At 35.7% G+C, this 18,169-nt stretch overlaps 1 protein-coding gene across 5 annotated transcripts in view; it reads left to right on the top strand.

Moving 5' to 3' along the window:
- Positions 1–18,169, top strand: part of AFG1L (AFG1 like ATPase) — a 224,103-nt gene that overhangs the window by 95,039 nt on the left and 110,895 nt on the right. For all 5 annotated transcript variants that reach the window (XM_082475319.1, XM_082475318.1, XM_082475317.1 and 2 more), the window contains one exon: positions 5,281–5,380. In XM_082475319.1, coding sequence (XP_082331445.1) covers positions 5,281–5,380 — 100 coding nt within the window. The remainder of the gene's footprint in view (positions 1–5,280; positions 5,381–18,169) is intronic.

The following is an 18,169-nucleotide window of genomic DNA, read 5'->3' as shown; positions in this document are numbered from 1 at the left end:
GCAGGTAACAGAAAACCCAACTTAAAAGGGCTTAAACTTGAAGGTGGGATATATTATGCTATATAAGTTGGTGTCATTCCCCTTGCTCAAACCCCCCTGCTTCCTCTCTAACATTATCTCCTATACTTTCAGATTCACTCAATGCTCCCTACTTTTTCCAATCCTATTTTCTTCATAGATTAGGGAACCATAGTTAATAGTGGGTGTTATACCAAATGCTTCTTTCTCACCAGGGCGCTGAAGAAAATATGCACAGAGACAACAGAACAAGACTGAAAAACAAATTGATTGCTTTTATTTGCTCACAAATTTCAGTGTAGCGTTCTAGTATGTTAGAGTTGACCCTCTTCCCTTGAGCAAAGTTGGCCTAAATGTCCTAGAATGAAAAATGTTAATAATCTTGCTGTTTTGTTTCCCCTGAAGTACCAAACTTGAACCTTGGAGCTTACCACTGCATGCAAGAAAAGACCAATATTTGCATACACCCCTTTTGGAGAAGAGCCAGGGAAATCGAGAATCTAAGGGCAAGAATGTGTCCCCTAAGGGCAGAGTGATCACTGAGCAGAGCCTAGATTTCCTAGTTTTAGTATCCTGGACTATCTTTCACTGGTCTTAGAGAAGCTCCTCTAGCACATCAAAACTGGATTAATTACAAGTCCAGATCTCTACTTGTCCCCCTTTTCTAAAAATCAAAAGGGTAAAATGATACCCCAGAATATTGCTGTACCAGCACTCTGACCCCCAACATCTGTACAATTTAGAACAAACAAGCCAAGCCTTTGCACTTTCTGCATGGAATAACCTCCCCCACATGTCCATCAGGATAATTCTCTTACTTCTTCAGATCTTTGCTCAGTTACTTCCTTAACAAGGCCTATACCCTGTTTAAAATTGCAATTTGCCATTGACCCCCACTCTTCTAATGCCCCTTACCCTCCTTTTTTTTCATAACATATATTGCCTTCTGATATATATTTACTTATTTATTGTATTTATAGCTTATTATCATTATTTCTCTACAGGAATGTAAACTTGAAGGCAGGAATCTTTGTGTTGCTAATTGACGTATCTGAAATGTCTAGAACAGTGCTCGAGAATGAATTAATGAACAATAATAATGAGTAAACGGATGAATGAATAAATCTTAGTACCAAATGATAACTATTGAAGTAGTCCCCCAACTAAGTCCCACTTCCCTTATATTTAACAACCTGCATTTTTTCCTGTCAACATTCTAAGTTATCTTCACATTTTTGTCTAATTTAATAGGTGAAAAATGGGATCTCATTGTTTTAATGTATATTTCTTTAAGTATTATTATGGTTGATTTTTTTTCATATCTATTTGCTTACTGTTAATATCCATCTTTTATGAACTGTTTGATTCAATGCCCATTTATTTATTAGAAAGCTTTTATTTTATCTATTAGTATATTCTGTAATAATATTAGCTACTGTTTACTGTGTGCTTTCTGTGTTCCTAACTACTGTACTATGCTATGTATCATTCCATCTACAGCTAAAATTCTGTATAGCTATATGTAAATAATATGGACTTAACCTAGCATACGTAACATATATAGGTAACAGTCATAATTAACATTTTTTGAGGATTTACTGTATGTATCGTAACGATTTTGCAGAGTAGTTGTTATTACTGCCTTTATTGGATTGATGAGGGAATTAAGGGTCAGAGAGGTTAAGTGACTTTTCCGAGGTCATACAGCTGGTAACTACGTTTGAATCCATCATCAGTGCTCTTATTCACTAGTAGTAAAAGCTATGTTATGTGTTCTCTTTGCTATATGTCTTCTATTATGTGTTTAAATATACAGACCTAGAACTGGGTGGGCTTTTAGTAGATGTTTTAATGATGGAACCTAAAAATTATCCTTAAGCCTATTAAGCCTAGTACGATACATTGCTGATTTACTAGCAAAGAATTTTTTAGGCACTTTAATCTTAACAACAGTATGTCTGCAATCACCACTTCACTTTTCAAATTGAATCCTATTAGTGGTCTTGATTTTTAACTAGTTATTATTGGCCATTAGGTGGTGTTAATTAATATAATACTTATTTTACTAGGGGGATGAATGGGAGTTGTTGCTGCTTAAAAACAAGAATATAGTCTTTTCTCTTGAATTTAGGGCATTTTTAAGATTATGTTTTCGTAGCATTCGGATTACATTTGCAGAAGGTATTCCTCATTAGCTTGGTCATCTTTACTAAGTGTAGCATTTCAGTTTTACGTGTGATAGATACAGTATTCTTATCTTGTTTGAGAAATTTGTAGATAGGATGTTTTTATGTGTTTTAATTACTGAAATAAAAGAATAAAGTTTTCTTTAGGGTCTTCATTATATTCTCTTTGAATATTAACATTTCTTATTAAACCATTTGTGATTCTGAAGATATCAGAATACTGAAGGAGACCGAATTTTTAAAAAATGTTATTTTTTCAGGTCTCTTTTTAGGGACACTGGATAGATGTTTTACTAATATGGCCCCCCCCCAAGAAAAAAAGAATTCTGATGAGCAGAATATCATTCAAAATTCTCCTCTGTAAGCTATCAATATCATTTAAAAAATAGTTTTGACCGTTTTTATAAAACAGCAAAGCTATTAAAAACTGCTAATAAAAATAGATGCTTATTTCTGTGCTAATACTAATTACTAATAATGCATGCTTATGTTTGTCACTCATTACATGGCACTGTACCAATCAGTGGATGACTGAGACTCAAGCACTTACACATGTAAATTAACCGTTAGATTTTTTTTTTCCTTTTTTAACTTAAGTGAGTCATAATGGAAAGCAACTCTAGGTCATAAAAAATCTTCTCTCTTTAATGCTAATGAAATGTCTCCACTCTCTGTATTAGCAGACTACCCTTAGTGGTAATCTGTAGCCTTCTCTTTTGTTCCTGGTGGTAATGAAATGCTGGGTGCTGAAAAAGCTCGCTCTTCAAGAATGTGTGGCCAATTGTCTTCTGTTCACTTATACTGTAAAATTGCTGTTCCCCAGCAAAGCTGAACAAGTGCGGGGACAAGATCAAAAGAGTATACATTGGCACCCGGCTACACCAAGTGACTCCTGCTTTATTAATTAGCCATAGCTTCTCCAAGTTAATTTGCTCTGCTAGAGCAAAAACATTCTGTAATACAAAAACAACAAATTATAATTCAACCACAAGTCCTTATTGTTTGCTTTCTTCAACTTTCAGTTTAAACCTTTGTACAGTGTTATAAGCTAAACGTCCCTTCACTTTTCTGAACCTTAGGGCACAAAAGCTATTTTTATTTTTTTCAAGAACCTCAGCGAGATAGTCGAATGATCATTTTTATTCTCTAAAACTGGGTAATTTTAATTGATATCATTCTTTTTAAAAGTCAGTGTATTGGGAATCCAATTTAAAAGTGCAGTTGCTTCTAAAATTTGCAAGCTTGTTCTGTCCTCTCATCAGAAATGCCACTGGTGTTTAAGCATTTGAAAAGGGCCTTCTCTGTGAGTGTTTTGGCGGAAGCAAAATTTGACAGTGATCCTAAGCTCCAAATTAAATAATATCAGTACCACTTTCCTTTTCATTTTAATCACCACTTTGTAAGTTCCTGAAGTCTTTTTAATTTAAGGAATCTTCAGTAGTTTTTTAGTTAATGTTTTAAAGTTATAGCCTGAAACAGCAAAAAAAAAAAAGATCTGCACATTCATTCCCATATCCCGGTTTGGTTTGGTTTTGTTCAGGTGGAAAGGAAATAATTAAACTTTTGAGTAAGATATCAGCTGAAAGAGAAAAGTGATTTAGACCTCTGTCACCCAGGTTGTTGTTGTTCATAGTGTTATAACCATTTAGATGGCAACTTTCAGTATTACGATCTAATTTGAAAGAATTCCACTAGTTTCTGTGTACTTTAACATGGTTTAAAAATAACAATGTGATATATATTATGTGATATATTTTGTGAATATAAAATAAGTTTTATTGAATTATCTAAAATGTGCTGTTAAAGGAAGATCAAAGCATTTTTACATTGGGAGTATCTAAAACCCATGTTCTTATATTCTTAGAGGAAGGTGCAATGATTAACATCAATCTTCACTATATATTTATTTTTTGAAGTCAACTTCATTCCCTCCCTAATTTCTGTATTTTTGGGGATTTTTTTTTTCGGGAGCTCTGTATTTTATTTTTATTTTAATTTTTTTTTCACATCTCTATTGGAGTATAAATGCTTTACAATGTTGTGTTAGTTTCTGCTGTACAACAAAGTGAATCAGCTATATGCATACGTGTATCCCCATATCCCCTCCCTCTTGAGCCTCACTCTATTTTTGGGGATTTTAAAAAGCTTTTTAAAAAGTTACCATTAAGCTTACTTGCTAATTGTGGATTTTAAAAAATAATTTTAGAAAAGATCAGTGGTTATATGTATCTCTGTAACTTAGATGAAATAGTTTTATCTGCATTATGCATTTCTGGTTTTGTCAGAAGCTTTTTTTTTTTAAGCACTGTGTTAACCATTCTTGTAAGGTTTTTTTTTTTTTTTGGTAGAAGGAATATTTGTGTTTGGGAAGGTTAGCAGAGGCTGGCTGTGCTGGAAGTGACTGCAGTGCCTTTTGATTATTCATGGACAGTAATAGAAAGCACTTAAAAAGAACAATGAAATTGCTTATTTTTGTGATGGGCCATCTGTTGAATTGTTTTGTGCAACAATTGCACAATAGTATCTATGTCATATCATTCTATTTTCAACAGCAGCTGATTATGTCTCACTGGCTACTTGTCCTTATTTCTAAAGTCCCATGACCATTTAAAGTCACCTTTTCAGGGACCTTTGCCAGAAAGGTATTAGAAATCTAAAATAGCCTGTGTTTTTTTTTTTTTTTTTTTTTTTCTTTTTCTCTCTCTCCTCTTTATTCGGGAAGGGAGGCTGTGATGGGAGTAGGAGGGGGGAGTTGGTCATGTTAGTTCTAATTAGTTAGACTTCCTAGATGTTTAGGACAATTATCTGTGCTTTCCACCTGTAGTTCTATAAAATAAGTTAGCATAGAATCATTTGATAATTTGCATAGAAATGATAGGCTTGCAAAAAAGAAGAGTCAAGTTTAAAGACTGCAGGCTTTCATGCTTTTAATTATCTACTCTTTTCTTCATGATAATTAGAATTTTTCTCTTGGAATTCACTTCTATCTTTAAAAAAAAAAAAAAGGATGAACCATTAGCAAATTTGTTAGAGCAGAAGTGAAATTAAAATAAAACAAATGTATTGCTGTCCACAGGTCACTGACATTGCTGATGCCATGATTCTGAAACAGCTTTTTGAAAATCTGTTCAAAAACGGGGTCGTCGTTGTGGCAACATCCAACAGGCCACCGGAAGGTAAAAACAAACATTGTGCTGTAGCGTCTTATCCAATTAGGTAGAAACGAACAAGCTTTTAAAAATTCACAATTTTGGACTCATTTTATTGTGTTAATAAATCTGATTACTTTGCTTTATCCTACGTTTTATAACTAACTTAATCTGAAAAATCAGTCGGTATTTGTATAATATTTGAAAAATGTTTATATTCTTAGCAAGCTAAATCCAGGTGATCTCCCATGTTTGATGCACTTGCAGTTTTTCCCTGAGTATTAGATATGCCATGTGTGCATATCAAAAAAATACAGGCCTCTCTAACTGCATTTTATGGGCCATAAAAGAAATTCAATGAAATGAAAGAAAAAGTTCCTAACTGAATCTTGGATAAAGACTTAAAGCTTTCCTGCATAAGTGTTTTCTGATACTTCATTTATCATTTCTGAAAAAGCACTTGTGGCTTATTAGGACATTATTTAAGAATTAAAATACAAGAATATATAGATAAAAACAACAAGTTTAAATTTTGTGTCTTTCAGCCCATCATGTGGTCAGTTGAAGGTTGAAGGAACCAAAAATAATACTTTATGCATTCTTAATATTAACATCTGACTGGAATGCTATTCTGCCAGATACCTGCATGGCTAAGTTCTTACCTCTTTTGGGTCTTTGCTCAAAGGTTACTTTGCCAATGAAGCCTAGACTCATCTCCCATTTAAATCTACAACCCATGCTCTTTTTTCCCGGCACCACTTCTCTTTACCTGCTCTATTTTTTTCACATAGCACTTATGGACCCACCATGTAGTTTACTTATTTACTATATATATAGTTTATTATCTGTCCTCTGCCAGGATGTAAAAGCTTCAGGAGGGCAGCAACTTTTATCTCTTCTGTTCACAGATATACATATTTTAAGCACCTGAAACAGTGCCTTGCACATGGATGGATCTCAGTAAATAGTCTTAGAATGAATGTTGAATAAATGTGTGTTCTTAAAGGATCTCTCTGGCTGCAGTACTGAGAATAGATTGTGGGGATGAGGTTTCAAGGTTGGAAGTAGGGAGACCATTTAGGAGATGACTGTAACAATCCCGAGGGGACATGATGGAGCAGCGCAGGTGGGTAGGAGTGGTCAGATTTTGTAGACAGAGTCAAAAGGATTTACTGATGGAATGAATATGGGGTATGGAAAAAAAAAAAGATCAAGAACGACTCAAAGATTTTGGCCTGAGCAATTGGAAGGATAAAATTGCTGTTTACTGAGATGGGGAAGACTATAGGAACAGCTAATTTGGGTAGGGAAGTAGGGTTTCTACGATTATGAGGCTGATGCATTTAAGAGTTTGGATTTCAATGGAATGGTTTGGACTGGAGATATAAATTTGGGAGTCATCAGTCCTAAAGGAAGCTGGTAAGAGCAGCCAGTGAGTAGGAGGAGAGCCAAGAGAATGTCAAGCAAGGAAAAGGAAAGTGGTACAAAAACGATGGATGATCACCTTTGTTAAATGCTGCTAGGAGGTGAAAAATGAGATTGAGAATTGACCACTGGAATTGGTAACATGGAGTTTATAACTGAACCTGAAAAGAGCAATGTAATAGTGTGAGTTTTTTCTTTTTAAATTAAGTCATGTCACATTAATGACTTATAATGAATTTGTAATCTACTAATATGCCCAGATATTACTATGTGAGCTGTTGTCAAACTAGGTCTCTCTCTTTCTATATATTTGTAGTTGATCTCTTTTTTCTTCCTATTACATTTCAGCTTATTATTTTGCCTACGTTGTTCCATATTATTGATTTATGTTGATATTTTTTGAAGTATGATTCTAATAAATTATTTTTAGCTACCCCTACTAGCTATGACATTTATAAACTTAGTAATCGTGCTTTTATGTCTTCAGCCATTCATTAACTAAAATGTGTAAATAGGGTAGGGCCAAGTTTAGACTCCTGTAGTATACCATTAGAGGCCTTATTTTAGGGAGACATTAATTAGTTAATCAATACCTTAAGACCTAGTTATTCAAACAATTACAGTTATACCTAATCTGTTACACTGTAAGAGAATTATGAATGATTTTGTCAGATGCATTTATTAAAATCCTTATAATGTTATATATAGCATTCTTGTGATTTATTAGTGTAACAACTCTATGAGACAAGGCAGTGAGTTTTTCATATTAGATCATCGATGGGGATGTGAGGCTTGATTCTCCTCCAGTTGACTGTTCACTTAACAGTATCTTCAGTATTACCTTTAGACATTCAATGATAAGCTATGTTCATAAAGAGCAAAGTGCTAGAACAAGCTTGGAACGCCACCCCCCGCCCCCCAACAAATACTGCTGAAAAGAAAATTGCAGTCAGCTGCTCAAGCTACTGCAGTGTGGTCCACTGAGGAAGGACAACCACAGGAGAGGTTAGGAACATTCTGGAGCTCATAGCTTTGTAGGACTAAGCAAAGTTACAGGCCCACCAAGGTAGCACACAGAAATCCGAGATGGAGCCATCCTTCTGGAGAAGACTGAAAGTCTAAGATGCAGAATTCCAAAAATTGGGCATTAGCCACAAATTCAAAGAAAGCCTTTTCTAAATATGAACCTAGACAGGATGTTTAACATATACCAGGTTTTTCAGCCGTGACAGACAATCATCATAAGTAGCTTAATATTTTAATATAAAGAAGATGGTATGTATATATACCATCTCCTCATGGTGTGTGTGTGTGTGCGTGTATATAATTTCATGACTGAAGAAACAAGACTCAGAGAGATTACGTATGAATCTCAGGAAAAGGAAAAAGTGTAGGACAAAGAATGGGTCAGTTGTTGCCAAGGGCTGGTGTGGGGAGGTGTTTGACCACGAAGGGCCAGCACCAGAGAATTTTGGGTTTTGGAACTGTTTTGTGTCCCGATTGTACTGGTCGTTACATGTGTTAAACTCATAGAACTGGACAACAAAAAAGTTAATTTTCCTGTATATAGATTAAAAACAAATCACATGGATAGTGAGTGATAGAACAGGGTCTAGAAAGTAGGTTTTGTGACTCTTTTGACACATTGTCCTCTATCTTTTCTCCTTGTTGGTCATCACTAATCTTTGTCTACTCTGTCCCAGATACAGTGTGTCCTCTTTTCCAGCCATCAGAATGCATTCAACTTTTTCTTTAGGTTACAGCTTTTAATCTACAGCCCCCAGATAGTTATTATTATTTTAAAAATAGCATCTACTTATTCTAAGAGTGTTATGAGAAGTGGGAGAAGAACCTTCCTGGCAGAGAGTTGAGGCAAAGCCCAATGGTTGGAGAGAGAATGACCCATTTGAGGAACTGAAAGGTAGCCAGTGTGGCTAGAGTGCAGTGAAGTAGGGGAAGTAGGATACAGTGAGGTACAAGATGAATCTGGAGAAGTGAGCGCTAGGACCTTATAAAGCAGTAGTAAGGATTTTGGATTTTATTCTAAGAGAAATGGGGAGCCACTGTAGTGCTTTAGGCAGGGACTGATAAGATTGGATTTGGAATATCACTCTGGTTATCGTATGGAGAATGGGTTACAGGATGGGATGCGGTGATATGGTGGATTCAGGGAGAAACACTAGGAAGCTATTGCAGTATACTGGGCAAGAAATGATAATAACTTGGTATAAGGCAGTGATTCTCAACTGGGGGGCTGTTTTGCAAACCAAGGGATATTTGGCAATGTTCGAGACATCTTTGGTTATCACTAGACAGGATGGGGGGTTTGGTGCTGCTACTGGCATCTAGTAGGTAGAAGCCAAGAATTCTGCCAAAACATCCTGTAGTGTATAGGGATACCCCCCACAACAAAGAACTATCTAGCCCAAAATATTAATAGTTCTGAGGTTGAGAAAACCTGATATAGTATATAGAGAGGATAGATTTGAAAGATAGTTAAGAAGTAAAATGGATAGCACCTTGTTATAGGTTGGATACTGAGGAAAAGGGAAAGGACAATTTCTAAATTTCTGGCCTGTACAACTGGGTGGGTAGTGGTGCCTTCATTCAATAAAGACAGAATGATCTGGAGGTTAGAAGTCCAGAAGATGTTGCCCAGTAGACAAGAACACTGTATTTTCTTCCCCTCTGTTAACTCTTTAGCTGCTGTGTTTAATTTTCTTCCACATTATTCATCTCATTCCTTCCATTTCTAGTTATAATGCATCAATTTCCTGGACAAGAATAGGGGTTATTGTTGGTGGAGATTACAAACACTCATCTTTTCTCAGTTAATAACTTAATTGTCAATTTATAGACAAATAAATTATTAATTTTAATAGAAAATGATCAGAAACATTTAATAAATAATTAATAATTTTAATAGAAAACAATTGATAACCAAGTAAAAGCAACACCAGAATTTAGGAACTTAGCAGAGAAAATAGCTATGGAGGAGAGTGGTCTGGGAAAGTCCGGTAGAAGAAAAGAAAGGGAAGCAATACTTGAGGGGGTGAAGGGAATAAGGTACCAAAGAGTGACTGCCTTTATGTCACTGTTTTTTTCTAGTCCTCACTTCTAAGTCCTGCCTTGCTTGGGTCCAAGGCCTCATCCTGTACACCGTGTAGTTGTTAAAATCTCAAACCAATGTCAGTTCATGATTACAACTTTAGCTTTTAGCTTCCTGTTTGTTTACTGATCTGCAGGGATTTTCCTACTTTCTGGCAAGCTCAAAATATGTTTATTATATTTTAAACATTTGTAACACAACATTTGTAGTGCTATTTTATATTTTCTAGGGTAATCTGGTTAAGGTTCTTAAACTTGAAGCAAAGAGGATCCATAGGAGTAGGAAATTGCTGGGAAATTTTTAGATAAACTATATCTAGAGATAGTTTATATTCAATTTTGTATTTTTATAAAATCTCAAGTAAATGATTTATTTAGCATTTTTGTCATTTAGGTTATATGGCTCATGTACAAATAGACATATTTTTACTTTTCAAAGATTATACTGTCAGGTCATTAGAAGACAGAAACAAAAATCCACAATTAAAATATCATATATATGCTACTCACTTTTTAGGTTCTGAAAAAAAATGTTAATTTCATGATATTCTAGCAGGGAAAAGCAATATTATAGATTTAAGTGCATGGAGACCCTAAGAACAGATTAATAATAGACTGGTAGGTTAAGTTAATTAAATTGAAATTAATAATTAAACTTAAGGACTTATTCAATCAAAAATAAGAATATATTTTTATGGGGAAAAAGAATATGTAACTTGAAATGACTATGCTTCTTTGACAGTAAAACACAAAGTGCTAAAGGAAAAAAGTCCCCTGTTGACTGAAGAGTGCATTGTGGACTTTCTAGTTTTTAATTTGCTATTTATTATAATGAAAATGCTATAGATAGCATTAGAATGTCCAAGAATAAGTCTGCCTTACTTAGATTATTAGGCAACGACACTGTGTGATTCTAACTCAAGCCAATGTATCTATAGTAAATAAAAGACTGGATATCACTAGAAAGTTGGTGCATGCACACACACACACACACACTAATGTAATTTATCATATTAATATTTTTAGGAAGAAAAAAAATCTATTGATGTTCGCCATAAAAGCTTGAAAGAGCATTTGGCAAAATCCAACATCTTGATAGAATCACTCCATAACATGTAAATAGATGGAAAGTTTCTTAATATGAAACCAAATATATGTATATCAGTTCAAAAGTCAGAAATATGCTTATTGGGGACACTGTGGTATATCTACTGCAAGAATGAACAAGGCAAGGATGTCAATTATCACTTTTTAACACTGAACTACATTACAGACAGTATAAGAACAACTAGGTGGATAGGGAAGGGAATCACCACATATCTTGATTAGAGGGGTTCTCCAAGATTAGTCATACCACTCCTTTTTCAAGGTTATGTGAATAGAAAATACCCTAATATGGGAACGATAAGTAGGAAAGAGAAGTAAGTAAGCATTAGAAGATTTCTGTTTTGTATTCTTTAAAAATCAGGAAAACATAGACTCTGTGATATAGAAGATCTAAGCTGAGAGAAGACAAAGAGATTAGTTGAAAACCTTTTTACTGAGAAATTAGATGAAATTAAAGAAAGCTACATGACATAAAGGGGTTTAAATTAATTAAATTAAATCAATTAAAATCAGCATTTGAAGCACTGAAGTGTAGAATTAAAACTATAGAAAATGAAATCAGTGATAAGGGAAGCAACTTAAGAAGCTCTGCCAATGTGTAGAAAGAGAATAAAGAATGAAATGATTTTTTAAAAAAATTAATTTATTTTATTTTTGGCTGCATTGGGTTTTCATTGCTCCTTGCGGGCTTTCTCTAGTTGTGATGAGCAGGGGCTACTCTTCGTTGCGGTGTGCAGGCTTCTCATTGTGTGGCTTCTCTTGTTGTGGAGCACGGGCTCTAGGCACGCGGGCTTCAGTAGTTGTGGCACGCAGGCTCAGTAGTTGTGGCTTGCAGGCTCTGAAGTGCAGGCTCAGTAGTTGTGGCGCACGGGCTTAGTTGCTCCACGGCATATGGGATCTTTCTGGACCAGGGCTCAAACCCGTGTCCCCTGCATTGTCAGGCGGATTCTTAACCACTGCACCATCAGGGAAGCCCAAGAATGAAATGATTTTAAAAAAATTAAGTAAGTCCTCTGGAGGAAAGAGGTCTTAAAATGTGAACTTATTAAAAAGAAGTGGTTGAAATAAGAAAATTGATCATAACAATGAATTGAGTATAAGTGAATATTTGTAGTTACTGCTTGCTTATATATTTGTGAATTTTGTTCCCCTTGAGAGAGGGTTTACAGATCCTGAGTGACAGTATCATTATTTGTGGCACTGATAACTAGGGTAATATACAGTCAAGTATTTTGGAATTTAAGATACACCTTCTACTTTTCAAATTACTAGAAAAGACAAGGGATCAAAGTAAAAATATTTCTTAGAGCAAAAACTAGAAAGCAGAAGAAACAGCAAAAAATAAAAATAAAAAATAAAAAGCGTGAAACAAGATCAGGCATTCCTTGTCAATGACAGGAAATATAAATGGGTTACATTCCTCTATTAAAAACTAAAACTTCTTCTGATGTGGCTGAGTAGGCTCCTAGTCAAATGACCTTCTTGCAGACAACAATAATACATTCTGAACAAAATATGTAACACAACTATTTGAAGGTCCTAGAGAGTGAAAAAAAGTCAGAAAGATTATAGAGGGGAGACAAAACTTGGAAGAGGGTCCAAAATGGAGAGAATTTCCTGTTTTTAAAATTTTTTTTTTCTTTCTTTTTAAAGAATGGCTATCAGCTTTAGGACAGGTAAAGTTAGTGCTGCGTTGGATGACTAAAATTCTGATAGAAAACCCACAGTCTTTCTGGCCAGAAGAACCAGATGGCAGAGTTTAGGGCAAGCATTACTGCTGGAAAATGAAAAACGAATCTCACTGAGAACTAGATTGGTATAGCCCCAAGTTTCAAGTTCTGTGTATAAATTCTGCCCAAATCTCTGACTGGCCTCTGAACCATACATTTGCAGAGCAAACCACAAGCTTCCTAATGATAGGGTAGTGAACTGAGATTCAAGTTTATAGTTTGAGTCCAACCAAGGTAATTTCCTGCTAAAACAAAAATATCAACACTCTTCAGAAACAAAATCCATAAGGTCCAGGATACCATCTCAAAGTGATGAATGAGGAAATATTGACCTATCCTCAAGAGAAAAAAACCATCAACAGATAGCAACCCCAATATGACCCAGCTGTTGGAATTAGCAGACAAGGGCTTTAAAGCAAGAACTATAACTATAACTTTGGGGGAAATGAGGTAAAAAAAATATGTTCATAATGAATGAAAGGATAAGGAATATCAGCAGAGAAATATAAACCATAAAAAATGTACCAAATTTAAATTCTAGAACTAAAAAAGACAGTATCTTAAATAAAAAAATTAACCTAAAGAGCTTAATAGCAGAATGGAGATAACAGACCAAAGAGCCAGAGAACTTGAAATTACCCAAGGTGAAGAATAGAAAATGACAGAAGTAAAGAAACAGAGACTTAAGAATTTGTAGAGCTATAACAAGCTTTCTAACATATTTCTAATTGGAATCCAAGAAGGCAAGGAGAGATAAATGGCAGAAAATCTTTTGAATAAATAATGACCGAAAATTTCCCAATCTGGGGTGAAGATATAAATTTACAGATTCAAGAAGCTCAGTTAAATGCAAGCAGAATAAATACAAGAAAACACTGCTTAGGCACATTGTAGTCAAACTGCTAAAAACCTAAGGTAAAGAGGAAATCTAGAAGGCAGCCAGAGAAAAATGACATTAAATACAGGGGAACAATGTTTAGCTTTTGATGACTTCCATTAGAAACTATGGAGGTCAGAGACAGTGGAACAACATCTTTAAAATGCTGGGGAAGAAATTGTCAACCTAGAATTTTATATCAAATAAAAATTTCCTTCAAGAATAAAAACAAAATAAAGACATTCTGATATGAAAGAAAACTAAAAAATTTATCAGCATAAGATATGCACCACAAGATATTCTAAAAGAAGTTCTCCAGGTAGAAAGGAAATATTAACAGACACTTGGATCCTCAAGAAGAAATGAAGAACATCAGAAATGGTAAATATTGGAGTAACTATCAGTAACTAGTTTTTCTTCTTAATTTCTTAAAAATAGAAATGATATTTTATGAGAAATTATAACATTGTCTTGTGGGGTTTATAATGTGTGTAGATATGATCCATATGACACCTATAGCATAAAGGGAGGTGTTTAGATGGACTTATATGGATGGAAGGTTTCTACATTTTTTTGTGTGAAGTGGTATGATATTAATTCTAAGTAGAGTGTGAAAAGTTAAGGATACAGGCATACCTTTAAGATACTGTGGAGATATCCAGACCACTGCAATACAGTGAATATTGCAATAAAGTGAGTGACACAAATTTTTTGGTTTTCTAGTGCATTTAAACATTATGTTTATACTATACTGTAGTCTATAAAGTGTGCAATAGCATTATGTCTAAAAAAGCAACTTACACACCTTAAGTAAAAAATACTTTATTGCTAAAAAATGCAAACCATCATCTGAGTCTTAAATGAGTTGTAATCTTTTTGCAATAGTAATGTAACTGAACCCAGGTTTGGCTGCTTGCCATTCATAAGCCACTAATTTGAGAGGCAAGCATCAGTAGAAAAGAAAGGTGCTTTAATCAGAAAAGCTGGCAATCTGTGAAGAAGGTGGACTTGTGTCTAGAGACCAACTCCAAAGATTCTCCTCAACCATGACAGTTTTGTTTTTTTTTAATTAATTAATTTATTTATTTATTTTTGGCTGTGTTGGGTCTTCATTTCTGTGCGAGGGCTTTCTCTAGTTGCGGCAAGCGGGGGCCACTCTTCATCGCGGTGCGTGGGCCTCTCACTATCGCGGCCTCTCTTGTTGCGGAGCACAGGCTCCAGACGCGCAGGCTCAGTAGTTGTGGCTCATGGGCCCAGTTGCTCCACGGCATGTGGGATCTTCCCAGGCCAGGGCTTGAACCCATGTCCCCTGCATTGGCAGGTGGATTCTCAACCACTGCACCACCAGGGAAGCCCACCATGACAGTTTTTAAAGGGAAAAATGGGGGCAAAGAATCTCAGTGAATCATCAAGGCAGGAGGTTTGGTTCTGCATCATTCTCCATTGAGTGCAGACTGGCTGTCTCTTTCTTCAGATGTTATCTTGCCTGTGTGATCTGCCTGCAGGATTGCTAAGGAGGCTGTTGGGTGTAGAGAGCTAGTAATTTTTTAACTGCTTAATTCTTCCTTTTTTTTTTTTTTAAAGATTTTTTTTGATGCATTCTTACTTTTTATCTAGGAAAATAATCAACAGGTTAGACAAGGTACAGTGTATATTCAAGAGAGCATAAGTCGGGAGTTAGTTTCAATTGCTTAATGATCTCATTCCTATAATTAGGTTCTTTTAAGGTTAGAAGGGAACAGAAATGGACAAAGAGGAAAGGGGCAAAAGAGCTGCTTTCAATAACATCAGAGATCACTGGTTGTAGATCACCAAAACAAATATAATAATAATGAAAAAGTTTGAAATATTGTGAGAATTACCAAAATATGACACAGAGACATGAAGTGAGCAAATGATGTTGGAAAAATGGTGCTGATAGACTTGCATGACACATGGTTCCCACAAACCTTCAATTTGGAAAAATGCAGTATCAGCAAAGATCAATAAAGCAAAGCACAGTAAAATGAGGTATGCCTGTATATATTGTAACCCCTAGAACAACAGGAATAAAATAAAGGCCAGTTGACAAAAAGGAATTTTAAAATATATTCAAATAATTGAAAAAAGGCAAGAAAAGGTGAACAGAGGAAGAAAATGTAGAGGAGACAAAAAGAAAACAAATAATAAAATCATAGACCTAGGGACTTCCCTGGTGGTCCAGTGGGTAAGGCTCCATGCTCCCAGTGCAGGGGGCCTGGGTTCGATCCCTGGTCGGGGAACTAGATCCTGCATGCATGCCACAACTAAGAGTCCACATGCCACAGCTAAAGATCCCGCACGTGGCAACTAAGATCCTGCATGCCACAGCTAAGTCCTGGTGCAGCCTAAATAAATAAATAAATACATATTTTAAAAAAATCATAGACCTAAATGTTAAATGAACTAAACATTCCAGTAAAAGGTAGAGGTTATCAGGATGGATTAAAAAATATCAAGAGATATACTTTAAATATAATTATAGATTGAAAGTAAATGGATGCAAAGAGATACATTCTACAAACAGTAATAATACGAAGCCTGATGTGTGTGGGCTTATTAACGACAGATTAAATTGACTGAGGCAGGCCCTGCTGGTCCCTTTGGCCCCACCAGAGGATGCTTGTGCTGGACTCTGCTTCTCTGTCCTCAGTTCATGGCAGCAGGGGTCCTGCGCCCCTGACTTCCTGGCCTTGGTGCTGGAGTTTGTCCACTAGGGATTACAGTTGTGGGTAAATCAAGTATTGTGTGGTGGTTTGTGGAAAACAGTTCTGAGCCTAAGATCAGTTCAACAACAGGGCATCTTTTGTCTAGCACCAAAATGAGTGACATAAATTCCTAACCTGGGATACAGCTACACAAGAATGATTTTCTGCCTTACCACCGATGTTATTTATAATGATTTATGATGCCAAAAAGGAGACGTATTTTCAACATTAAGGAATGAATTAAAAGATCTTTGACAGCAAGTCCCATCTAATTTTGTAGTTGATGTAGCAGGAAATAAGTGCGATATTATTGCAAAAGGTGAGTCATGGAGAGAGATGCTAAGGATTGCACTGACTCAGCCATATAATTTTTGTAGAGATCAGTGCAAAAACCACAGTGAACTTAAAGGACTCTAAAGAAGTTACTCAAAGAATTCCATTCAATCACACCAACCCCCCCCCCCCACCCCATTTGGTAGTAAGGGCTTCTGACTCCAAAGACAACCTTTAGAGTCAAAGTGAAAAAAAGCTGTTGTTGGCTGACCCTCAGCCTCTCACACTTGATAATGAAATAGTTGGTTCTAAAAGTTAACAGGGGAGTTCGAATCTTTGCGACTAATTTTTGCCTGGCTGGTTTTGAGTCTTCTTTGTGCACAGGAGATTCCCCAAAATACCCAAGGTCTGTTTTCTCATTGAAGACTCCAGTCATGATATTTCTGTTCATTGAATTCTGTTATAAAAAGAAACTCTGGTGTGAAAAACTACTTCATTGGTGTTTGACTTTACTGAAAATAAATATATAAGGTAGTATTTTTGCAGTGAAGGTTTTATGTAACATTTTATTAAGTTTCTCTTTCATGCTTCTTAAAAAAAAAAAAGAGTCTGTGGAGCCTGTAATTTCCCTGGATCCCCATTATCACTGTTATAAAGGGTTGCACCATTTAAAATGGCATAGGATATCTAAAATGGAGGCTGGCAATTATTATTTGAATCAAAAATGGATTCAATTTATAGGACTATTCATAGGATTGATGGAGAGGATTTCATCTTCCTGCCATCTCTAAAGCAGTTTCATTGAAAACATTAGCCAAGGATACACGTGGAAAATTAACATCAACAACAATAAATGTGTAGATCACCCTAATTTTTCCTTCAGATTTTTAAATTTGTGTGTCACTAAACACACTATTGGTACTTGGCAATGACTAGGAATGAGCACATAATAACATGGATGAATTTCAGAAACATTAGGCTGAGTTAAAGAAGCCTTATACAAAAGAATATATACTCTGTAGTTTCATTTTTTTTTTTTTTTTTAAAGATATTCACGATCTTTTATTTATTTATTTATTTATTTATGACTGTGTTGAGTCTTCGTTTCTGTGCGAGGGCTTTCTCTAGTTGCGGCAAGTGGGGACCACTCCTCATCGCGGTGCGCGGGCCTCTCACCATCGCGGCCTCTCTTGTTGCAGAGCACAGGCTCCAGACGCGCAGGCTCAGTAATTGTGGCTCACGGGCCCAGTTGCTCCGTGGCATGTGGGATCCTCCCAGACCAGGGCTCGAACCCGTGTCCCCTGCATTGGCAGGCAGATTCTCAACCACTGCGCCACCAGGGAAGCCCTGTAGTTTCATTTTTATGAAGTTTTATATAAGGTTTTATGGTTTGCTTTGGAGATTTTAGTATATATCTTTAACTTATCACAGTCTACCTTCAAGTGATATTAGACTGCTTCAGGTATAGTCTAAGAACTTTCCACAGTGTACACCCATTTCTCTCCTCCTAGTCTTTATGCTATTGTTTTCATACATTTTATTTCCAAATATGTTATAAATCCCACAATAT

Source organism: Balaenoptera physalus (assembly GCF_965194825.1).
Source record: "Balaenoptera physalus genome assembly, chromosome: 9".
Lineage (NCBI taxonomy): Eukaryota > Metazoa > Chordata > Mammalia > Artiodactyla > Balaenopteridae > Balaenoptera > Balaenoptera physalus.
The sequence above is the reverse complement of the archived record's forward strand: the minus strand, read 5'-3'. Positions and strand labels throughout refer to the sequence as shown.